Genomic DNA, 27094 nt, shown 5'->3' with positions numbered 1-27094 from the left:
GCTTTCAACATTAGTACAGTTTTACCTGAAAATATTGTCACGTCAGTAGCAGATCTAGATAGTTTCGATAGAAACCCCTGGGATTTTAAGTTTAGCTCAATGGAAGTTTAATTATTGTTTATAATGACAATTTGCTACAGCAAACATCTATACACCACTGTTTTTCAGTGGCATGCATGCAATAGACAAATTTCATAATAAGGAAAAAATTAACTGTTGCCCCTAGCAACCTAATGTTTACATTAATTGTACAGTGTAGGTGTCAATGTCTAACAAGTTTTTAAAGGCATATGAGTCATGAGATATGACATTTTGAAGTTGTAAGTTTCCCATATATTGTTTATGAGAGGGACACCAGTTGCCCCCGGCTTCTCAGTAATTACACAAATCATGGGATTCAAAGAATGTTCGCATATCTTTATGTACATTATACATTTAAAACTTGGACTCAAGATTATTGTTGACATACACACCTACAAAATTATAATATAAAATTTATATGTATTATTATACTGTGACAAATTCTTTGGAATTTGTGTCTCCATACCACTCCTGTCCAATGTAATGATATATATATTCTCACGCCAGATAGTGCAAGCGATTAAATAACTTGTTAATTAAAGCTGGGGTGTGGCACCTGTTTCGCTCGCGAATATTCATCCCAGGCCAAACGAAATAGGATAAATACTCATGAGTGAAACGGGTGCAACACCCTTTAATTAGCAACTTTTTAAATTGCTTGCACTCTTATGAGATGATGGTACATTTAAGCGGTACTGTATGTTGAAATAGCTCATTAAAAATGTAATTGTCCAGAAGGAGCAACTGTACATAGATATCAATGGGAAAACCACAAATTTCAAAATATCATAATAATTATACTATCCTTTCAAAATTAATTTGGAGAAGTTACTTCAGTCATTATCACCCGAAAAATAATGCCAGGGAAATTTAGGTTACTAGGGGCAACAGTTATCATTATGCGCTATAAAGCCTTATTATGAAATTTGTCTTATTAACATGATTTATAGCTATACTAAACCCTCAGCAACACTGGTTTACTTTTCATTTCCCACTACATAAAAAGCGATTGACATAGCCTACTCTAATAGAGCAGTCAAGTAATTACTCTAATAGAGCAATCAAAGCTACAGTTTAGTCACAACGTTTGCCCTACAGTTAGCTATAGTAGCTATCTACAGTTTAAAGCATTGGAAAAAGTAACCTAAAATCCAATGTCAGAGTTTCTAAAATCTCAAAATTTTCTGTAGAAATGACCCTCAGATGCCTTATATTTTAGCTATTCCAACTTTAAGAAAACCCCTTTTAAAAATCCTAGATCTGCCACTGCATGTGGCAAACAATACCATTATACAGCTATACAGGATGTGCTAAAAAATATTTAGAAGTTTTATTGAGGTATGAAATACACTAATTGTGACTTATATTATAGATCACCTTAAAATACAATGAGTTTTCAAATAGGCTGTCCATTGTGGCTATTATGGTATTTTGGTCACGTGGTCACTTATTGGATGTTTTTTGTGCATTAAAATTATGTTGATACCAAATGCTACAAGCAATCCAATAATAAATTAGCACTTTTTTGCTTTATCTTAAAGGTCAGTCTGTGTGAAAATCTCCCGAAACAACAAAAGGAAGTACCTCCTTGGAATTAAACCCTACTAATAGAGTGCACTAACTTTTACCAAATTGTACCCATGTTACATGATACAAGAGGCCATATGTTTGTTGTGATCTGTGCATCATACTCTTTTCAGAGGTCTGCACAGTAATATTTTTTGAGGATTTCTAATAGAACACACATAGAACAATGTGGATTTTCCATTGGCAGATCTATGAAATTATGAACCTATTAGATTTTAGTTAGAATTTTCATTATAAAGTAGAAATAAAGTGAGGTGATCCACCATAGCAGCGGCTTAGTGATTTGATAAAGATTTGGGTTTTCAGTATGGAGGCCCTAGTTCAGTTTTTTTTTTACATTTTTCATGCACCTTTTATACCCTGCGGTGAATGTTCCATTAGAGTATTTTGACCCCACAATTTACAGTTGTTTGGTTTTTGCTCTATAATTTCTTTCACCAAAAAAGTTTGAGCTATGATGGTTAACCTATGTGCTACCAATTCTATTCCTTTAAGCGGTTTACCCTGTAGGCGTGGCAACAAGTTGGGTCTTACAGTTCAAGAGCATTGAGATACACATTTGCATTGTAATGGTTTTTGTAAAGTGTGTGAAAGAAAAATCTAAGTCCACCCCCTAAATGAAGGGGGAAAAACGAAGAAATTAATATAAGCTGATTTTTTAAGAACATGTTCCTAACTAAATAAGAAGCCAAATGTTAATTAAGTAAGTTGTGGCAAGTTTTTTCTCAAAAACAACACATTTTATGTCACGTACCAAACTTTATCCTTGTGTAGGAAGCATGGTTCCTACACGTGTACAGCTATATTAAGGGGAAAATTTTCCCACACTGATGAATTTTGTAAGAAAGATTCTTACACATGGTACAATGTGTAGGACATTTTAGGAATAATTCCTACACTTACAAGTGTAGGAATTATTCCTACATTTGTAAGAACAATTCCTACACTGCAAGAAGATGTCTTACACTTTGCTCAAGGTGTAGGAATCTTTCTTACAAAATTGGAAATATTTCCTACAAACTTCTGCAAAAATTCTCATTAAAGCTCTACACATGTAGGAACCATGTTTCTACACAAGTGTAAATTCCTTCTGTGCTTCACCCCAAAATTGTGATTTCTTATTTAATTTGAAATATGTTGAAGGCACAATTACGTTAGGCAATCTTGCTCAAATTTGGTATGGGGCAGAGGGTGTTTGCAGTATAAAAATGATTCCAAGCTAGGGAGCACAGAGCTATGTATGCATGAAAATCACTTTGTTTCTTTCTGTAAATATACTCAGTGTGGCGCGCCGGCTTTCTTGGTAGCATTACTACACACTACCATGTGTCTTGATTTGCATTCCAAACCTGTTTTGACATGGGACTTTGGCATCATTTCTGCATGCTCCAGCAACATCGATATATCAAAATAATTTTTGAACTTGAAATGGGGTTTTTTTTATCACAATACTGTGGCTATAGATGACAATGTAGCAGGAGTAGAATATCTTAGTTCAAGGAGTCCTATGCGAAGCCTGAGAGGAGTGTTATTAACTAATGATATAACTCAATGGCGGATCCAGGATGGGGCATTTGTCCTTTGTGGAGCAGCCATACTTTTTTTGATTGAAATACTAAACCTTAGACAATACTAAGAGGTGATTATTTGCTACTTCAAAAATACAAGAGAATCTGCTCCTACAACTTAACCTGTTTGTGCCCCTCCCATTGCCAGCTCCTGGATCCACCCCTGTTTAAACTGGCTTATAAATATCTGTGGGTGAGTGCACTTTCATGTATATGGCTTCATATACAACTTGCATAAACTCATGTTGACACTGCATTTTGATTGCCAACATTACACATTAATTTTGGTGTTTCACATCTAATGGACATTATATGGTTAGTTATTGCCCAGTCAATAACTAGCTACCATATTGTCCAAATAACTCATTTGAAGTATGGCTTCACTGGGTTGATTTGTTCAGAAAGCATTGACAATACATGTGACCGGATTTGCAAAAGGCAGTCCGGTCACATGTATTGTCACACACACACATCCAATTCTATAAACTGAGAAATTAACCCTTATAATTACATGGAACACATCCAATTCTATAAACATCCGGTCACACACACACACACACACACACATCCAATTCTATAAACTCAGAAAACCATAACTCAGTGCTCAGTCAACAGCCTTTTCCAATCTAGTCGATAAAATTAACTGGATGCATGTGGAAGATTGCTAGACCCCTTTTTGCAAATCTGGTCACATAATATTATAGTGTCAATACAGTATTTTAATTGGCATTCTCCGAGATCATTGTTTTCACATTGCAGACCTTACCATTATAAGGGTTATAATGTTATTTTGACAATAGATACACTAATAGTATTCCATTTTTGTATACCCATGCCAGCTGAATGCATATTATCATTATTATTGCTTTTAATGGGTGAGTTTCCACCCTACAAATACAAATAATAATATTTCTAATTCCATGTAAAGGGAAAGAGCACCATCAAGACTGTGCGCAGAAGCCCTAGGGCAAACATTGTTTACCAAGAGCCATGCATATGGTGCAGGAGGTGAGTGTGCTTACACACTTGAGTACATGACTTCTATCCCCAAGATAAATATCTGCATGCATGTCTTATGCCACATACCTGAAACCCGATCTCTGAAAATTTGTACATCCACCATGTACTGAAAATTTTTGTAATTATCCGATGATGTATTATTATATACGATGCATGTATGCACATTTTCTTGCACAGAGGTGGTATTAAATGCTAGCATCATTAATAAGACAGATATCTTTTCTCGTGGTATATTTACAGAATTTCAATTCAGATACAGTACTAGTGTATACTAGGGCTCAAACAAATAGTGGTTTTTACTATTCGAATATTCTTTATTCACAACTACCGAATATTCGAATATTCTTTTTCAGCATTGATATGGATGAGATATCAATAATCTTGCGGCTATACAAGATGTCTCTTTAATACAATTCAGAATCAACATGATTTGATCACTTATGTCATAGATATGCTTATGTAGGATCAAGAATTTCCATGTACTCTACCACTGATGTTATATATTTCCTTTGAAACGAATATTCGAATACCAGAAATGGTATTCGAATATTCTCCGAATATTCGAATAATAGAATATTCGTTTGAGCCCTAGTGTATACCATTATATCCTTAATATACAGGTATTATGATTTTTAGGCAATAAGCTTAGCTTCATGACTTTGCATGCATGTACTTATTATATATGTCATTCAGTAGCTATAAACAGTGTAGTATATACACTATATGTACTACAGGAACTACATGTTATTGGTTTCAAAGAAATAATCATCATACACACATCAACTGAGTAGTAACTAGCACACTGATTCTTGACTGTGTATTACAGAGTGACTGTTCTATTGAGCGGTTTGATTTCATTTCTGTTATTCAATTCTATTTTCCTAGAATTCTACTTGCCCCACACAAGTTAAGGATAAGTTTGTTAAATTTGCAAGATTATGCTATCAGCCAATCAAACTTATTATCATTCTTATATGATTGTTCTAGTAACTATATGAATGTTCTTTTATATAATTCCAAAAAGAAAAAAATATCAAATGCAAAAACCACCTAGCTGTAAAAAGTCAAGACCAAGAATGCACAAGTATAACTGCTTATTATATATATGGCTGTGATCAAGTCGTGATATCAAAATCTGACCAAGAAATAGTAGTAGACATAACGTTATTATGATAGTATTGTACAGTGAATTATCTCACTTTGTGGTCGTCTTGTCATATAGAGGCTAAATCCAGTTTCAATTTTGTTAATAGTTAATAAGGCTACCTTATAAATAATTAGCACTACAAATCTTTATTGGCCAGATTTTGATGTATACCCTTTGACTGAATTATAAATAGTTATTTGTGCATTGTTGACTTTAGCTACTTTACAGTTAGGCTGTTTTTGCATGGGTAAACAAATAGTATTACTGGTCACTTGTGGATGTCATTGATTTCAAGTTACGATCATGAACGTCAAGCAGTTCTTCATATTGTTCTTTAATCACATTATTAGAATTGATCATTGCAACTAATCCACGACGAAAGGTGATCCTTACATCTTCACATCGTCTTTGCAGCATAGTCTTGTAAAAACGAAGTATCTTATCAGAATGGGTCTTAATACCAGTTATCATTGCCTGATCATTATTACATTGGCTGAGTAGTTCTTTTATGAAAGCAGCAAAAGCTGCTACCAGTTTCCTTAGGGGATGATTCTTTGTATGGCTACTTATCCATGTTATGGCTTCATCATAATTGTCATCAACCAACAGGTTTAGTAGAGCTCTACAGTCTTCTCTAATTGATTGGTGGAGTCTTTGTAATCCATTAAAAATACTATTTCCCTTAAAACTCATCACTATCCGAACTAAGTCAAGTTTCCCACCCCTAACACAAAGTATCGATAGTTGATTTAAGCAGTTCTCAACTTCACTTTGCAGACACTTAGTAATGACAAACAATGATCTGATATGGTTCGGTAAGATAACAGTGTCTATAGCAGTAATAGTAGCAAGACAATGATGACTAACATTTGAATTTCTTCCTCCTGCTAACACGCTGGAGATGATGTGAAGTTCTCCAAGATCAACAGCATCAACTAGTTCTACTGGTGAGCCAAACTTCATGTGGTCTAAAATATATTGTGATAGAATACAGTGAATTTCATAACACAGTATAGCTTTGTGGTTGGATGGTGCCATTATACAATAACATGAGAGTAATCCCAGAGTCAACAGCTTTTGACACAAATCATCACATTCCAGTCCATTAATCTTTAGAATATTTGGTAACAATTCTACAGGAACGGATACACTTAGTCCAATTGACAAGACAAGTTTCTGAAGTCCACTTAATTCTTCTGCTGATAGAATTTCCATGCTACATTTAATAACAGAAGACACTGCACTTCTCTTCTTGTCAACATTAGCTTCATTCAATCCATTCTTTATCAACGTTTCTTTAACACTCTCTATCGCTTCTCCAATGGATTTGTTTTCTTTAGTAGTACAAGTAGATATCTGTCCACGTAAAAGGCTGAGCAGCAAAGGCCAGCAATGTAGGTCTTGTACTAAACTGTCAATGTCTTTATTTCGTAACTGGAATCCATCTACTGGTAGGTTATATGTTACTAATTTCACAGCCTCTTCAACCTTCATTTGTTCAATAGTCAAGCATAATTGTGATGGAATTAGGTTGCTTATGTTCAGTTTACGAGTAGTCAATACCATTTTACATCCCCTAAACACCTCGGTGTACACCAGGGCATCAGCAACCTCCCATACATCATCAATTATAACTAGAAGTTTGTGTAAATGGTTTGTAATAAGATGTTGTAATTTACTAACAAAGAAACTTTGATTACCAACTTCAGTTTTATTAGTTAACAAGTGATATAGTTGACCCAACTTGACTGCTGGGCTAACTGGTAGTGGACCTAACCTAATCCACAAGAATCCATCAAGAAAGAACATCTTCAAGCGAACATCATGACATAGAGCTTTAGCTAAAGTAGATTTTCCCATTCCTCCCACACCACAGATATTGAGTACAGTACCTACAGAAGGAGTGTTACTATTATCAGTTAACTTGTCAACACCAGTTTCCAGTAACTGATCACGTTGTATGTAATTGTCTGGTAGTGGTAGTGCTGACTGGTAATGTAGACCTGTGGAATAAATTTGGGACAATCATAAGTACAATAAACAGATAAAATGACACAGTCAAATAGGTGATTTTGCATGTTACCGTATAACCACATAATAAAGTTGTACTGATATGATATCAATAAAAAAACAAAGCAGGGCTGGAGAACCCGTACACTCAAAGTCATAGTTGTGCAGTCTAATAAACACATGTATGTGCAGCATAACTCTATACCAGCATGAATCTGTTTTTGATGCCAACTCAATTGTTCCAACAAACATGAAGTAGACAGCTCCATCACAGCTATGGACATAATAAAGACATATGCCAAAATTTATTGAAACAGAAGAAAGAGTAAGATATACAAGCTCAATACACATGTATACTACATACATACCTGGTGATGAATTGATGCTGCTAACTAAGTTACCATGACCACCATGTGATTTATAAGTTCCTACAATGAAATAATTGTAATTACTACACACATACAGTATGTATACTGTCTCACCAAAGAGATGGTCCCCCAATACTCCATATCTACCATCACTATGAAGTACATTGATATAATTAATGAACATTTCTGCTCCTTTTAGTTCCACACAACTTCTAATGTGTTTCAGTAACTTCTCCATTACCAGACCAGTTGTTAGACTAGTGGGGTGATCAGTTGGTAGTAATCCAGCTGTGTGGAGCTGCTCCACTATACTGGATGGGTCTATTAATGTCATGAGATGAGAATGTTCATCAAATGTCCTCAGTGCTGCTTTACTGTCCTCAGCTGTCATCACAACTGTGTGAAAGATGATGGGAAGCAAACAGTACAATCATGTGGGACACACAAGTCAACATAGTATAAATGAAACCCTGTGGGACCAAAAAGTTGTCTCTATAATAAGGTGATTATATCAAAAAAAGTCATGAAGTAGCTATTGTTAAGACCCACAATGTACATACTAGGGTTGAGTGATATTCCTATTACGATCAATACAAAAGCCACTATTCATAACACTGAATACTTGATGATACTTACAATTGTTCATTTATTGCTGGTCCCACATAATGTTCAGGAGCCTTTATAGGTGAACCAAAAGAGCCACTATCACCTTGTTTACAGTTATGTGGCCCGAGTGCGAGTGTGTATATATCAGGCAAAGCACGAGTGCTCATGGCATAACTGTTACGTATCACTCAGGGCACACTCCCCTGATAGGTAACAGAACTACAGAGCACTCACACCATTTGTTTTACACACTAGCATCTGATGATCGATTGTGATTTCAATTGAGTGGGCAAATAGCTCTCAGAACATTATTCCTATGCCGTTATGTTTCAACACATGCCAGGAATTTTCATTTGTGGGAATGATTTTTGTGGTGTAAATTTTTTAATACTACAGTAAGTTAATACAGTAAGTTACATACTTAGGACTATAAGCTACTCATCTAGTTATCATTTTTCTTGTTTCGTGGTCTGCTCAATGGCTGACATGCCCCCTGTGCAGTGGCTAGAAATAATGCATTGCCCAAGTGCTTGTTTTACAGATCATTCGTCCTAGAATACAGCTTAGTTATTGTCAAGTAATCTAAACTTAGCAACTACACTGAGCCTAGCCTAACTTGTAAACCCAAACCCATAATTAAATACTCCATGTCGTCGAGTCAAAGTGTATCGTATCTGTGAACTAGTTGGGCATCAAAGCCATGAGCAAACCACGTTACCATGATATTGCCCGGGTAATATCTACATATTACCCAGTGAATATGCCAGTTAAACCCTAAGTGGTGCCTTTGAACGCCCAAGCTAAAGTGGTATACGTATATTGTGATATCAATACTTTCAAATGTTATGATATATCAGCATAATGATAATATCGATTAGCCCTACTATGTACTAGATGTAGCTGTACTACAACTACTAAAATGTGGCTGCTAAGCACAAGCATCCTGTTCTGGAAAAAAAATCAGACCTGTGGTTTATGGCATGACTATTTTATTATGAGCACACCATAATATATGTCAGTGCATACCAGTTTTCTGTGTAGAGGTAGCTTCTTCAATGGGAGGTTCGGTAATTTCAGTGATGGTGGGTAATGAGGTAGTTGATGATTGTGGGGAAGACTCTTGTTGAGCACTGATGGTAACTGTGTTGTTAGTTGAGGATGATGTGGTAAGAGTTCTGGTACCAGCTTGTAACAACACCTCCATACAATCTAGAGATTATGAACAGACTGGTATGGCAGTATACACATGTTTACATTGAACACACATGCACATACAAAATTGTAAGCAAAGTAGAAGTTGATTAACTATCTGTTATATATTCAAAATTATAAGTAGCTGTTTAATTAGTACTAGTAATAGCATGGGTAGCAGTGAAATTTGGGATAAATACCACGAGTATTGTATTGGAAATGGTAAATTTCACTCGGCTTTGCCTCGTGAAATTTATCCCCATTTCCAATACAACACTCGTGGTATTTATCCCAAATTTCACTGCTACCCATGCTATTCTCAGTTAATACCATGCATATACGCATGCTGTGCATTAGCGTTGCTATGTACGCAATTTGTCACTATGTACTAAACACGCGTCAACACTAATTGGCACTACATTGTTAACATAAATTCTAGCCAATGAAATTGCAATTACAACTTTTTCACTGCTACCAGTGAAATACGGGATAAATTTCACTGCTACTATTGAGACTTTTGTATGGGCAGTGGAACAGGTATGGTATTAAAGTATGTATCAACCTGTATATACTAATGTACCACTCTGAGTGAGCAGTTCAAAGGCATTGCCACCATAATTTGTATATGGCACTTCTGCAGACCACAGTGAGTGCATTATAACGTATAATGTACAAGTTACAGTTTCATAGATCATAACGAGTGCATTATATGTAACACTGACCACAGTGCAATATACAGATATTGTACTGGCTGCGGTTTTGCGCAGTATTGCACAAACAGTATTGCACAGTACTGACAGCTGAGACCACTACGAAATACATACATGTAAGTGGAAAAACAACTCACAGTTTACTCAAAGTCTTTTATAGCCTAGCATGTAAAAGTCGATTGTGGGGCAATAACGTCACCGAACATCACTGGATCAAAGGTGAGCCAATGGTGATCGTACGGTGATCACAACTCTAGTCTACTATCCATACGTATAAACGTACTTGTATACCTTACTAGCCTGATGCCACCTGAGCCTACTGTAGGTTAAACCGTAGTCCATCTTCGACAATGAGTCAATAAAACTATTTTATCTATATAATCCTGGCAGCCAGTTTTAGTCTTGCTACTATAAATTCAAGTTTAGCCAGTGTAGATAGTAAGAATCAGACTAGTAGTGGTTCAGTAGATAGTTTTGTTTACTATTAGCTATTTTATTTTTGCTCAAGAGAATCACGGGCGATCGAGTGATCATGTATGAGCACTATGTGATGATCAAGAACCAAACAGCAAATACAGGTTAGTACTATAGCCCACAGCAAACTAGCTTTGGTCAAACACAATATCTCAGGTGGTTGAGGTACTGTAGAGGGAATGTTACTGCAATGTTCAGCTAGGTCGCCCACAATCAATGTTAGCATCCTGGTCTTTATTAAAGGTGCAGTTGTCCTGTGAGGCTCTCCCCACCTATTAGGTGAGTGGTACATTATATAGTTATACAACGGCCACGAGTGCTCTGCCTGATATAAACGCACGAGCCTGAGGGCCGTTAGGCCCGAAGGCAAGTGCGTTTATACAGGCAGAGCACGAGTGCACGTTGTATAACTGTTATGTACCACTCACCTAGTAGGTGGGGAGAGTCTCACAAGACAGCTGTAACACTTATAAAGGCCAGGTTTCTAACATCGATTGTGGGTAACCAAGCCGGACGTTGCGATGACGTTCCCCCTGCAGTACTGCAGCCACCTGAGATATTGAAAGCTAGTACGCTATGGGATAAATTATATCACTAACCTGCATTTGCTGTTCGACTCTCATTATGTAGTGCTCAACATGCCAGCGTGATCACTCAATCTCCATATAGACTAAGCGCCAGACTAATCGCCATAGTGATTCCCTCGAGCGAAAAAAAGTAGCTAAATAGACGTTTTAAGTAAACAAAACCCAACTACTAAACGATACTAGTCTAATTCTTACTATTCACACTGGCTAAACTCGAATCTGGTGGCATGACAAAACTGGTTACCACAATCGAACGTAAAGGTTAGTATTATTTAGAATATATTTGTTTAATTGAGTCATTGTCGAAGTGGACTACAGTTTAATCTGGGCTAAGATGGCACCAGACTAGTAAGGTGTATAAGTACGTTTATATATATGTAGACTAGAGTTGTGGCCACCCGTGTTGGCTTTTTCGATCGCCATTGGCTGCTTGTAAACGTTATACGTATTGGTGACGTTATGGCCCACAATCGACCTTTACATGTCAGGCTATAAAAGAATTCGAGTGATCTGTGAAGTGTTCTTCCACCTATTAGGTGAGGTGTCGTAGTGGTCCTCACCACCGGCACTTGTGCTATGCTGCATAAAACCGCAGCCAGTGCAATATCTGTATATTGCACTGCGGTCGGTGCATTATAACTTATAATGCACTCGTTGTGGTCTACAAAACCGCAACCAGTGCGTTATAAGTTATAATGCACTCGCTGCGGTCTGCAGCAGTGCAATATACAAATTATGGCACTGGCGGTGCCTTTGAACTTCCCACGCAGAGTGGTACATAACAGCTATACAACGTACACTTGTACTCTGCCTGTATAAACATACTCGTGCCTGTTGTATAACTACCAACTAGAGCACGTGAATAGAGATGATATGAACAAAATCGGTAGGTCTCAAATAGGTATATACTTGACCATAGCAAAATTGTAAGCTGAACTTAATACATATTGTATGTTTTACACATATAAAAAGTCAACCCACATACAGTACTGCAATGCTACATGTACCTAAGGAGATTGTACAAACAACAATTATTACAATAGACTAACCAATTCTTAATGGTTCTACTACTTGGGCCACTTTCTGTTCATCTCCTATGATAGTTTCCATTATGGAACAAATATCCAGTAACTGTCCATCAGAGCATTTGAACAGAATGACCATATCCAGCATTGCCATTCTTGACCCAATGGGAGTAGGTTGACAAGTAATGTGGTCCACTGCTCTATCTTCTAGTGGCATCAATTGACTGAGTCTAGTCAGTGATGTCATATAATCTTCTGGTAATGCCTTCCACAAATTATGATAATGTTTCTTTAAAACTTTTTGAGCTGTACAATACATAAGCCACAATTTAATAATTAGAAACATTAACATATTAAAAAAACATAGCTACCGATGTTTACTATTGTATACATGTTTAAAAAAAAGATGTATGAAGAATTCTGTTAGAGTTAAAGCACCGCTGCGCGTCTGTACGGAAAATACAGTACGAGGGGGTGTGTCGAGAGGCTAATACAGCACGAGGCAAAGCTGAGTACTGTATTTGCCTCAAGACACACTCTGAGTACTGTATTTTTCGTACACACAAGCAAGGCTGTGCTTTAAGTGTTATATTGTACTTCCTGGTCGCGTCTGGCTAGGAGCGATTTTCTCTAATACTCAAACCACTGTGATTTTATGTGATGAGGATATCAGTAAGTGTTTATATAATCTATTTCTAGTCGTAGAATGAACTAATAGGATTAGTTTGGCTAGTTTTAGCGATTTACAATGTCATGCACGTGCTGTCTTAGTGTAGTCGTGTTCAAAAGCTTCGTGATCAGACGATCAGTAAGTGTTTATACAATCTATTCCTATCCGTTGAATGAACTCGTAGGATTAGTTTGGCTTGTTTTAGCAATTTACAGTGTGTTGTTTATGTAACATTCCTTAAATAAATTCTCCACATAACTGTACTGTATTTGCCCAAGTGTGCTGTATTTTCCCAATTAAGTACATAACTGTGCTGTATTTTCCCAATTAAGCACATAACTGTACTGTATGACTCATACAGTACAGTTATGCAGTTGATTAGTACTGTATGGACAATACGATACGCAGCATCACTTTGATCTTCCCACACAAAGTACAATATGTACATATAAACATCATCCTTAGGTTCAGCAAAAAGCATACACAGTGAAAAGTTTCAACAAGCTGCATGCCCACAACCAACAAGGTGGTCGCTTGGTTCCTGATATTAACATGGGAGCATGCTTATTTCTATGTCTGTCCACTTTCATGCATGTAAGCAAAATGTTTTATGCCAAAAGCAGCCAGTGTATATGAAAGACAAACACCGTGTGTATACGCCCAGTATTAACTTCTACAGTGACAATCTTTGCAGTGAGCATCTGAAGGTACTCTGAATGCATTCCCAAATCGGCTGTATGTGTATGTGCAATTAGTGACAAAATGAATAATGATAAATAAATAAACAGCATAGCTAATGTCCTACTGTAGGCTTTTAGGAATAGTTAAATAAAAGGGCTCACAAACAAATTAACTAGTTCAGAAAACACGATAGACAAACCATAAAATAGTCGAGATACATCTGGCGTAATTTATGTTGCTATAGTCCATAGAATGCATAGCAACTTAATTAATGTATCACAAAATGCATCGAACTATGGTTAATGTCACAAGGTATGTATTACATGTACACAAAATTTTCAACTAGAGTAGGGACCATAGCACATCAATAAAAAGTACTGAAACAAGCTGGAGTAGTGCACGATATTAAATCACAGTAAAATAATAAGAAGTGTTATATCCCTACCGTGCATTTCCATTGAAAATTTCAAATATTTTGTGCTTGTTAACATTTTTTGTAAATAATTATTATGACTGGTGAGCCCATGCATACCGCATCAAAAGAAAGAAATGGCACCATGCGTCCCAGTTATATCAATTTTGGTCTGAAAAATGAAGTATCCATAGCGCTTCGTTGCTAGCTATGTTAAACCCGTTACACAGCAGTACAAATCAAAACACTATTTGAAAACACCTCTGCAATCAAAGTAGCCACTATGAAAAATATGAGCAAATTCCTGTTACGAAAGGAAGTCATCAAGTGCTACTGCCAAATTGACATTTTTCGCTGTCAACAAAGCACAAGGAAGACATTGGTAAGTCAATGAAGAGTGCATTGTATGTACTGTGGTATGCCAAAAAGCACCTCTCGGGCCAAAGCGATGTTGAACAGTGAAAAAACCAAGCCCGTAGCTTTAGCTGTTGTCGAGTTACGCTTGTATGAAAGCATCAGTCTGTCAGTTACTCAGTCAGTCAGTCAGTAGAAAATTCCGTTAAATAATTTTAAAATTTCTATAGCAACATGTTGAAAGTATTTTGGGTCAATCTGAAGGCTAGTTTGGGCTTAGTTTTACATAACCAATACTGCCTCATCGTTGTCTGGGAAAAGTGAGGCTGGTTTTTGGGTGATGTTGTTTTTCATGGGCCATGCCTACTCCTTTATGATCCCTACTATACAATACTATTGTATTGTATGATAACCTAATTGGATAAAATAGTTACTAGCATAAATTCCAAGGGATAGCCTGGGAACCTGGTTTTTAGAAATACATATATCACAACATCAATTTATTCACCATCAAGCAACATAGTCACTGTAGCTTATTGGGCAATGTGCAATTATACACATAAGTATTGTACAATATAGTAAAGACAAATTTCACGACCTTTTGCAGATAGCCGACCAGTTGGTAAGTGGTTAAAGACAGTTGGGTTTGGCAGTACATCATCAGTAATACTAGCTTCATTCAGTTGAGAAATAACAGGAGCACCTAAAAGAGCATTTCAATGGTAACACAAACTACTGTATGTATACGTACTGTACATACAGTACATACATACACACATACAACAACTCTTCATGAGCTAAAAAGCTAATAATAGTGGTGATGATACATATGCATCAACTACCATCTTATCAACAAATTCAGAAATTTCTCAATTTAGAGCTTCATTCATTTACTCTAATAAAACGTACAGTAGCTGATATCAGAATATTCTACATGTCATTTAAAATTGATGTTGGCTGCATTGGCAAATAAGCAAGTTACTGTGACTATCACATGATGGTGGGGTTGTATGGATTTGTTAATACCATGTTATACGTATTTCAAAATACATTCCACTCTTACGGTTGCTAACAGATGGAGTAGTGTCAGGAGCAGCATCACTAGTACTAACAGAAGATGTTGAGGAGTGTTGTGACAGTGTTGTAGGAGCAACAATATCTGAAAAAGATGCAGCAGCTGTATCTTGTGAGGCTGGTGGTGATGGTGCATCTGGGTTCAGAACTCTTATACAGTCTACAAGGATTGCATACGTAGTGACCAACTCAATATACATGTGCTGTATATATGTACACAATATTTGTGACTGGATCTGCAAAAATCAGACATAATAGTACAAGCCTAAATTTACAGTATAAAACATTGAATATATTGGGTGAAATATTTGCATATTTATTGAAAAATTCTATGAATTTTTAATACTTCTTTCGTAGTGTAGGAAGGGAGTAACAACAAAAACCTGAATATCAGCCTATTTGCCTACTCACGAGAAGTTGGAAAACCTTTGTTTTACGTATTGCAATAGATCTAAAGATACGGAAGTCATGCGTGTTTGTTTACGTCATGTCAAAGTGTTCATATGCAATCGCTTTTTCTTCACAAATTTCGCCTTTGTATGCAGTGAAGAAAGGCAATAAAAGGACAAACATATCCAGTAAAAATCAATTCCTCTATTCATGGCAAACATGATGGTGAACATTTCAGCTCCATACGTTGATCCGTTCTTAAGTTACAACCATTTTAGTAAGCACCTGTAATCTATTTTCCCTATACTTGCTGTACAAATCGATTTTTCTGTTGTTGCTACTTTGTAGGGCTGTAACTCCTAAAGCTATTGGCATATGAGGCTGAAACTTTGCCAGTGGGTACACTTGGCTAAGTAGACTATAAAATAATATTTAATAAACAGGAATTTGAAAAACGTGCTATTGTGTTGGGTTTTCGCAGATCCAGTCACATATATACACACATTCTGTACAAATAACATTATAGCACATTTAGTTATTTTTTGTTGGTTATCCTCCTATAGAGATAACACTATGTGTGGAACTAAAACCAGCTGAGACCAAAATCTCTATTTAATGTATGTAAAATCCTTTGAAGCTTCACTGCATGCATACTACAGTATAATACAGTGTATATACTACTGAGCACATTCAGTCCAAACTAACCAACTCTTAGTGGTTCTACCACAGCTGCAGTCTCCAACAGTTTCTCTACTGTAGAGCAGAACTCTAACAGATCACTATCCCTTTTAATTGTCACAATGACGTAGTCAAGAATCTGCTGATTTGACTCCTCAGAGCTGGAGCACGAGATCACTTGATCAACAATTTGATCACTCAATTCAGTAGTTTGACTCAATCTACCCAGTGTGGTCATGTGATCTGGTAAACTCTTCAGTAAAGTGTAGTAGTGTTTCTTTAGTACAGCAACTCCTAAAGAATATGGATACAGGTAAGTATATTACAGTTTACTATACATGTATGTACATATACATATAAGAATAATGCATATAGTTTTATTGTGTGTGTGTGTGTTTGTGTGTGTGTATTTGTGTGTGGGTGCATGCGTGTGTGTGTGCGTGTGTTTCAGACTAGGGTTTGTGTTGAACGCACACAGTGAGGTTGTAGTTAGTAAGAGGAAAACGACTTTATGGTATCACAAAAACACCCACCATTAGTGCTCAGCTGGTTAGCAGCTAACTTATTGAACACTGCTGGTACAGTGTCTTCACTACCAGTCTCAGCCACAGGCTCAATGATCACTGCTTTGCCTTCTGAAGTTGCTACAAAAAATATGAGCACAGCATAATTATTCTAGTGTCTTACATTATCAGTGTTGCCCAAATATGTACATACATACACAGGTGATAAAATACACTTTTTATCCTCAGGACACACCATTGTATTGTCGATTTAATGCCTACCATTGCTTACCAGATGCAGTTTGAACTGAAGATAATGAAGTGGTCGTTTGTGTGCTATTAGATTTAGGCATTGCAGTGTTCGTTGCTTTGGCCACAGCCTCCTTTACTTTGGCAACAGCCTCCTTTGTGCTTGCCGCTTCTATAAGCTTATCACATTCTAAAACAAGATAATTCCATTGAAGTACATATATAAAATGTTGCATTTCGTTACCTACGTACCACTCTTAAAGACATTCATAATCTTTGACAACTTTGGATTATCAATAATTCTGCTGACCAAGATGTAGAATTCTCGCAAATCTTGGTCAGTATCTATTATACGCAAGGAAATACCCAATATCAGTCTGTTCCCTTCCTCTGAATTTGTTGATGAGACTATGGTATCAGCAATACCAGCATTCAGTGGAATCATCTTGTTGAATCTGTCAAAAGAGATCACGTGGTCTCGTGGAAAACTACGCCACAGGAAGTTGTAGTACTTCATCAACAAAATACGACCTGTAAAAATACCACATAACACATATAATGTGTAATCAGAATAACCATTATAGTGAAAACCCACAATGAGTAATAATTATCTGGAGGTGGTTTCTATCTCATGCTTTGAAGCAGTAGAGTTCATAAACAATAAACAGAAATTAAGCGAAGATTCATACTTTATGATTGTAATAAACAATCTTGCTCAAAGTTGATATGTGGGGTGATGAAGGTGGAGAGCATTTGCAATACAAATTCCATTACATTTCAAGAAGGGAGCATGGAGCTACATATGCGTGAAAATTGGGTTTTGTTTCTTTCTGTTAATATACCCAAGGTGCGGTGTGCCAGCTTTCTTGGCCACAAGACATACTACTGTGTGTCTTGACTTGACTGTAGTAATTCTTTCACTAAATGTGTAATACATGGATATGAACTATCTTAACTATGTACCACAAACTCCTTTTAATGTACAGTTTTGGTGGGATAGAAAATGAGCATACACAAAGTACATCATTTGTACCGACTGCCTGTGTATGTACGTATACAGTTCAGTTAAAGTATTTGTCAGCTGGAAATCATCAAAAGTATTGTTTCTGTCAATTCTGTTTACAACAGCATTCAGATTTGGAACTACATCTTCATAACTGTGCTAGGTACAGCTTGTCAAAGTGTCTCTTAATGTACAGTATAATGTATACACACACTTACAAACAACTATACTCGCTATCATAATACATACAGTATGTACTATGTAATCACTTACATTCAATGCTAACACAAAATGAAAGTCGTGGTAATATTATCGGTCCGGGATCACCACTCCTGCTAGTATCACCAGCTAAAGTAAAAACAGAATTAATGATATGAAAGCTGTGTGATAATTGTGTTTCTCTCATTTTACCTCCTTCATTTTAATTTGCAAGCAATCACAAAGTTGCATGACTACACTATGGTTATGTATAACGAATAATAACTTCATAGAAATGTGCTGAAAATTGCTACAGGCATGCACTTCCAAAGCCATTACGACCGCATTCTACTATATAATTTTGTATGGTTATAGCCAGGCTACTTCACCATTAAAACCACCTGAAGATTAATTACTACAACTAAACTGGACAGTTGGTAGTCCTGCTACAACATACGTAGATAGAGACCGCTGAAGCCCACCTGCTCATGTAAACTAAATTCCAGAGGAGGATGTACCTGTGCATGCTTTGTACTTGGATCAATTCTGAGCAAGAGAAGCTACTTTTTCACACAAGCTGACAAGAGGAAAAAGGAACAGACACTTCAGCACGTGGCTACTATCCACTGGGATTCTGAAACACATCTAGTGATACTTTAAAAGGATGACTGCTGTAGTGATTGTACTTCGGACATGGTGCCAATCACTGATGTGGCCTTGATATCAACTCCCATACGTAAGTACCATTCTATGTTGTATAGAGTCACGAGCAGTTGTCACGTCAAAGTATAGTCTATTGACTTGACTATATCCATACAAAATTCATCGAAATATAATATACGCATTCCTGTAGTAATTTGTAATACATTTCTATTTAACAGAGAATACCTTAAACTTTATTGTGTACAGCCACAGAATGACAGCTGACAGTAATAAGGTTTCTGATAAACATTTTATAGGTCATCAATTTGTAAACATTTAAAAATGATTCACATTTTACTATTACAGTTTTGAATAGATGCATACCCTGTACGAAACACTATGTACGTACAATAAGCAGCGAAATCAGATTCCATATGCATGTAATCTCTTTAATAGGTCCACTGTATAATAGTGACAAAATCTTGTCAATAAACAGCTTTGAAAAATTGTAATAGCATTCGTGACACTAACGTCCGGTGAAACTGAAAGTTTGTTGTTATGGAAGGTGATTTGTGTTATACAGGTGGCCACTAAGATAAGTTCCACTATAAACATCTACTAACCGGTATCATCACTTGATGGAGAAGTTGCAGGAGGATCTGATGACCGTTTGGTGGTGGTTGATCGAGCTGATTTAGCCTTCACCTCTAATGCCATACATTCTGTACAAGATGAATCATACATAAAGTGTGTATTAATGTGCATAAGTATTCCAATAGCATACAGAACAAATGGGATCTAGGGAATATCAAGCACCTATAATTCACATACGTACAAGCCAAACTTTGGTGTGTCCTTGGCAGCATTAGCAACAGTATTCCAGGTGTGAGAGATGTGAGCGTTACTGTATTTATTAATTGTGTACCTACAGCTGTATCATGTATGTACACAGGTGTCATGTAGAAGTTTATAATAAAATTCTGCTATACTGTACTTATGCTGTACATAGCTATGAAAAATTGACACTTTGCAAAATAAACTGAGACTAAGGTAAGCCCGTGATACAGCAAAAGTCATGTCTCAGGATGAAGCGACGTTGATCAGTGAAAAAACTTCAAGCCCATAGCTTTCTGCATTGTCGAGTTATGCTTATCAGTTAGTAGAAAACTCAGCAAAATATAATTTCTTAAAATTCCATAGAGACTTGTTGGAAATATTTGGGGTCAACAGCAAACTTTGGGCTTGGTTATACTGCCAAGCTGTTTTAAAGGAAAAACCGAGACTGCTTTTCAGGTGATATCGAAAGGCAAGAAAACTCAAAACACCACAATCCCTAATATATAGTACTACCATACTGTATGATAAGGGCACACAATAAGATTTATTCAATCATATACATATGTATGTAACATACAAGTTTATGAACATACGTATTTCAAACTCTAGCATCTCTGTAGAAAACCTGGCACTCCTCATAACTGTCTTGGCTAGACTACACATTTCCAAAATCTGGTCGTCATGTTTCAACATAACAATGATGGCATTTAATATCCTCTCATTAGCCTCTCTTGGATTAACAGTGGATAATATTTCATTAAAGAAACGATCATCGATGGAGACCTGCTCACTAAATATACCAATTGTGGTAACATGGTCATCAGGAAACTTGTCCAGTAAAATAGGGTAGTACTTCTTCAGTAGTGAACGAGCTGGGAATACAAAATGGTGGAAAATATCTATGTAGCTATGCACAAAATATATATACATGTTGAAGTAATAAGAATGGATTATTTGTGCTGTACAGTATACGGATAAACTAACTTTCAGCAGTGACACTGGATGGTAATGCTTGCAACACTAGTGGAGCGTCACTACCATCATCATCATCCTCAACTGGTGTGGCTGGAGTAGCCTCTCTATTGGGAGCTGTATCGTCCTCTGAACTGTCCGCATCATCAGCTGGAGGGTACAGGAACAGGTGAAACATCAATTGCAGACATAATGCACACTATATGTGACTATTCAGCTCGTACTTACTACACACTGGTACACAAGTGCTCAGATGATGGGAGGCTACTATACAGTGTACGTATTAACAGTATGCTAATGCTTACAGTATTACAGGACTTACAAAGAATGCCTTAAGAATCTCAAATGTACTTCTGTACAGGCACAACGGTGAACCTGTCCTAGTGATAGAAGCACATTTATTTGCACTGTTAATAGTCTAGGGCTGAGTGACTGTGACATTTTGTTACTTTCATGATCGTAGGATGCAACACATTGTGATTATGATAACTATCACGATGTTATATCTCACATGCATCAATAACATCCTGTATGCACAACATTGTATGAATTATTTATTTAACATTACACGGTGAAATCAAATACAATTGTTCAACACAATTAAGCAGTTACAGTTTAATACAAACAGCAATAGTATCCTTAGAAATTCAATAGTTTCTAACAGGCGAGCTTTTTAAACTACTGTACGTAGTAAGATTTACTCATACAATGAGCTGTCTCAGAAGTGTGGGCTTGTTTTCTGGATCAAGTTCTTCCACAACAGTATGTGCCACAATTTTGAATTTACCAATGTACATTTGCATGTGATGTCACAACATCACGATCATTTATAATACAAATCAACATCATGATGTTCAGAGACAGTCACAATTAATCCCACAATCGATATAATCTCCCAGCCCTAAAATAGTCTAATACGTAGAACAGTTACTCCAATCCTCAGGGCCTTTTCCAATTCCAGTGTGTATTTTCAAATACACTGGTTTCATGGTATAGCAGCACTTCAAGACTTTATATGTGACCGTATTTGCTAAAAGGGGTCTTCCACATACATCCAATTTTATGGACTTGAGAGACTATAACTTAGTCTTCAGAGCCTGAAATTTTCTCCATCCATTAAGCTATGTTGGTACTCACTACTGACCAAATTTCAAAGCTTTTCCCAATATCAAGATATTAATCATCAAAGTTGGTAAATTCGATGTGTGTGGAAGACCCCTTTTTGCAAATCTGGTCACATATATAAACAAGTTGTGGCTATGGACTATGTACATACGTACATATACATACCTCCTTTAGTAGGTGATGCTTCAACTTCGGCTTTGGGTACTGTTACTATGGTAACCTTCTCTTCGCTCTTTGTGGTGTCTTCAGTTTTGTTCTTGTTTGGTTTCTTCTGCATCACCTTGACACAATCTGTATGTAAGAAAATATTGTGTAAAACACGAAAACACAAACAGAATTATTGAGAAAATATTGCGTATGAGCTTTTACAAACACATGCACAAACATACTAAGTACATTATTATAATAGCCACATATGTACATATATAAGTGTACAACACATTTAGGCTTTTTACAGTATGTTGATACATACGTATGTGAACACATACACATGTGTGCTGGTGCGTTTAGCTACCAGGAATTTTTGGACACTTGTATGCAGAAACTACGTATAAAACATATTCCCTTAAATTTTGCATTGTTGTTAGCTTAGATCCTTACCATCTATGCACCAAGTTTGGTAGGATTTCCTCAAGAATCTTGTGCTTAGAGAGGCATTAAGCCTGTGTCAGAAGTCCGAATCGCATGACATTTAGGCCATAAGTATGGACTATACCTCACAAAGCACAGGAAATGCAAAGATTTAATGTGCATGTAGCTAGGGTAGTCACCAAGGTTTGGCCTACCAAGCATCAGTTTATAAATCAATCCTACGCTTCAGCAAAAATTATTAAATGTATGAGCACATGTAGGCCAATCAAATTTAGATGGTTTCAGCTGTTTAACACTATAAACATCAAAGCAAACCATTTAAGTGCACAGTGTGTTTTATGACGGTCTGCAGCTGGGCTGCTACCAAACTAGCTACACACCCAGAGAGAATACCTGCTACAAGCGAACCATTTTCAGTAAAATCTTTACTTGCAATATTCTCACATGAGGAATGACACAGTACAGAACGTTTTGAAATGGAATTTCCACTGCAGCTATAAGTGATTGTTCTATTAGAGTACCTTGATATACCCTCACTGCTCTGTTAGAGTATCTCAATTTATTCACTTATAAATCAGTTGGTTTTAGGATATTTCAACTGCTCTAGTACAACAGCAACTGAAATCTCATCACAGAATGCTTCCATACTGTATCATTCTTCATGTGAGATTATTCCAAGTGAATATTTTACTGAAAAAGGTTTGCTTGTGGCTTGGTAACAGGTGCTTTGACACTTCATGTGTAGCTACTTCGTTTGATAGCATCCCAGCTACATACTAAGCACTCATTTGAACATACAGGTAGGCTTAATGTCTCGCCAAATACACAGTTCTTGAAGAAATCCTATAAAACTTTGTGTGCTAGATGGTGAGGGTCTTAGCTAACAACGATGCAAAATTCAAGGGAATACGTTTTATAGTTTCTGTATCCGAGCGTCCGAAAATTCCTGTTGGCCAAACATCAGTGGCTTACTCTACATATAGTATATGCATGCTTTTATGTATACATATATGAATATGTACTGTATGCTAGTACTGCACCCACGTGTACTTTTAGTACAGTGGATGTGATACCATTTACATGTGCACACATATTGCACAAATGTATTCATACTTACGTACACACGATATTAACATTCCAGCAACTCACCACTTCTCAAACTCTCGATCATCTTAACCTTCTCAGGATTACCTATCAACTTCTCAACAAGAGCACAAAACCCCAATACTAGACTGTCATGTTTGAGGTTAGACAAGGCAGCATTGAGTATCCTCTTGTTAGCCATATCAGAACTAGAGTAGGACACAATAGTTTCCACTAGTCCTTCATCTACTGGTAGTAGGTCACATAGTCTACTAAGTGTGATCAGGTGATCTTGAGGGAAACTCTGCCATAACATGTCATAATACTTGTGGAGCATTGTACGACCTGTGGGGGAGTTGGTAAAGTAAAATTAAAATACATGCACAGTAGAACAATCTGAAATTACAACTAAGTGAGAGTATTTGATAACAGGTGTAAGCGTTTACTTGTTCAAGGGAATGGCTTTTACTACTAGATGAAAATTTCCAGAGGGAGAACAATAATGACTGAAAAAAAAAAAAACCACCAAGCAAGAAAGGATTGCTGGGATGGTAATGTACGCCTGAATCCCTATTAGGAGTGTACCAATATACTGATATTGTATCAGTGGCTGATAGGGAGATTTCTATCAATATCAGCAGGCTCCTTGTTATCAAAGCCATATGGAGTAATGCGCACAGATCTTATTGGGTATATACTGAACATAATTCATGATACTTGCCTTACTGTCTGCATGGGTGAGGCCACACCACCAGCAGTGCCAGTGATTATTAACACTTAAAATAGTTAAGGGCATGGATAGCAAGAAATCAATATCTTCGTTTCCTCTAACCTACACTAAGTTATATCGGTGTTTAGACTCAGTATATTGGCAATTATAGGATCAGTATCGGAGCACCTCTAATCCCTATTTTGACTTTCTATCAAGATACAGCAGATTATCATTGTGAGGTCCAAATTTTTGTGAAGCTGTTAAAATAGCCATCAGCATAATATTACATAAATTTCTGCGATTGTGAAATCTGTAAAACATGATGTTTCCATAACTCTGTGCATCTGTTTAGATAATATGACAAAGTTATGAAAACTTAGAAACACAGATGGTCTAGGCAAAACTCTGCTCACTCAAAAATATAAGAAATTTAGTCTGCCAGCAAAACTTATTATAGAGATCGTTTCACAAATTTTGCAATAATTGGACTTTGCACACATAACCCATTGTACAGTACATAATGCTCCATACATACATCCTTTTCGGTTAATAGAGTCAAAAAACCGGATCTGTGATACGTACATGAAGTCAAGCCTCATACAGCCATGTTTACGCTATGGACAAGTACAGATCTATGAGTGCATGTTAAAGTGTTCACAATGGTTTTTACTTTTTGGGATACTTCAAAACTTACTTTGTGGTACAATATTATTGTTGTTTCATTTGTTTCTTTTAAAACAATGTGGGTATAAGTGCAAATCATAGCTTATCCATGTTTAACAGGTATTTAGTGATATCGAGGTATTTTTCCTAATACTGTACCATTCTTCAAAAATGCTATATCACCCATCTCTAATTGCAGTATCTTAATCTTGAATAAGTCTACCCATGTACACTGATCACAGAATAAACAAGTTGATGTTGTGCTACTTCTAAAAACCAGGCACCATGCAGCTAGCTAACTCATATGAAATTAACCATAGATAGTATATGCTAATAACACCAGGAGGCTAATTAATCGCTGTAAAGAGGTTTTTTAAACCAGGCGTGTGCCCACAGCTGGCCAAAGGCCGGCTGTGGGTGTGCGCCTGGTTTACTGAAACTGTTTTCATAAAAGTGTGTGTGTGTGTGTGTGTGTGTGTGTGTGTGTGTGTGTGTATGTGTGTGTGTGTGTACCTATCTATCTATGTTTGTCTGTACGCACCCACGTGAGCAAAATCTTTAAATAATGGTAAAAGCAGCTTTTATGTAAGAAGTAAAAGCAAAATGAAGTCTGTATCAAACTTCTGCACCGGTGAACTTTGCTCTGAGGTGGTTTCTTTTTGATGGACTGAAATACGGGTGCGGCGACTTTCCTCAGATTATGTAAATTACCTTCCCTTTGAGGTTTTCAGGTGTTTAACAACTGAAAAGCAATGGTGCAGGTCTTGTACACTACCAGGAATAGCCTATCGCTTTGAGTTGAAAGGGGGCGTATCACTTACCTATGCGAACAAAAATGAAAGGCAGCTTTGAGGCTTTGTCGAGAGAATTTGTGGGAAAAAACACAATAGTCAAACTATAAAACAGTTTAGAAGATACTTCTGTGCATAATATGTTGGTAAAAGTGGTTTGTTTAACAAGCGCTTCCTTAGCTGTGCATAGCAACGTAATTGAACAAATTACGAAATTTCATGAATTATAAAACACGAGAATTAGCTAATAATATTATTGCACACCTAAAATTACCCTATTGTAAAATAGTAATACATACTGTAGTTGGTTAATTCATAGTAGCATTAGCAACAAGCCCAAACCAGCAAATCCAATTCCTTTATTTGTTTTGCACATGTAACGGAATTTTAACAAGAATTTTAACAAGAATTAGTTTTGGCTGTTTTCATTAAAAAAACAACAACAACAAAATAACAAAGTAATTAAGTCACAGACATGCAATATACATACTGTACCATTTAGGTTTGCTACTTTTTATCCAGGGATGCTTCTTTAAAACTTTGCCATTAGCCCAGAAAAGTAAATTAAAATAAAATATACAAAATGCTAAGCTTTGAAATTCCTTAGCTCTCATGGTTGGTGATGTAGAATAAGCGTGCAGTTCTATTATTCCATTTTATCAATAACAATTTGGAATGTCGGTAAAACGCATACCTGTTTCCTTCAACACGGACTAACTAGTCTGTGAAGTTCGAATCTATAAAAATCAATGCATACATACATACATGCATCTCCTTGGTGTTTCTACCAAATCTTGAAGGTCTATAGTACACGAACGTGAATAATGTTACAATAGTAAACTGACAGTTCAATAGAGCTGGTACTTTTTCAATACTTCGTAACATTATATTTCACTTGTTCTATACATGTAACTAACTTTCTATGTTTTTTCATGCATGACCACAAACATGCTGTCCAAAGGCTTAATTCAAGAACTCTAACATGTTCCATGGCAGTGTGCATTAAATAGAACAAAGTGTTTTAAAGTGGGAGGACAAAAAGCAAAAAATGTGTAAGATTACAGGCCAGGCTACCTGTACATCATGTTATAC

General features: G+C 36.5%; 1 protein-coding gene across 1 annotated transcript in view; it reads right to left on the bottom strand.

Moving 5' to 3' along the window:
- Positions 1–5243: 5243 nt before the first annotated feature.
- LOC136255013 (uncharacterized) overlaps positions 5244–27094 on the bottom strand; it is a 28840-nt gene continuing 6989 nt past the window's right edge. The window contains exons 11-28 of the mRNA XM_066047737.1: positions 23903–24181; positions 22328–22453; positions 21050–21187; positions 20659–20937; positions 19852–19950; positions 18662–18736; positions 17638–17916; positions 17429–17575; positions 17167–17277; positions 16661–16927; positions 15555–15725; positions 15090–15194; positions 12399–12680; positions 9414–9596; positions 7896–8177; positions 7782–7841; positions 7619–7687; positions 5244–7406 (exon numbers count right to left, since the gene is read on the bottom strand). Coding sequence (XP_065903809.1) covers positions 5665–7406; positions 7619–7687; positions 7782–7841; positions 7896–8177; positions 9414–9596; positions 12399–12680; positions 15090–15194; positions 15555–15725; positions 16661–16927; positions 17167–17277; positions 17429–17575; positions 17638–17916; positions 18662–18736; positions 19852–19950; positions 20659–20937; positions 21050–21187; positions 22328–22453; positions 23903–24181 — 4694 coding nt within the window. The 3' untranslated portion in view covers positions 5244–5664. The remainder of the gene's footprint in view (positions 7407–7618; positions 7688–7781; positions 7842–7895; positions 8178–9413; positions 9597–12398; positions 12681–15089; positions 15195–15554; positions 15726–16660; positions 16928–17166; positions 17278–17428; positions 17576–17637; positions 17917–18661; positions 18737–19851; positions 19951–20658; positions 20938–21049; positions 21188–22327; positions 22454–23902; positions 24182–27094) is intronic.

Source organism: Dysidea avara, chromosome 1 (genome assembly GCF_963678975.1).
Source record: "Dysidea avara chromosome 1, odDysAvar1.4, whole genome shotgun sequence".
NCBI classification, from domain to species: domain Eukaryota; kingdom Metazoa; phylum Porifera; class Demospongiae; order Dictyoceratida; family Dysideidae; genus Dysidea; species Dysidea avara.
Note: the sequence above shows the minus strand (reverse complement) of the source record. Positions and strands in the feature narration are given on the sequence as shown.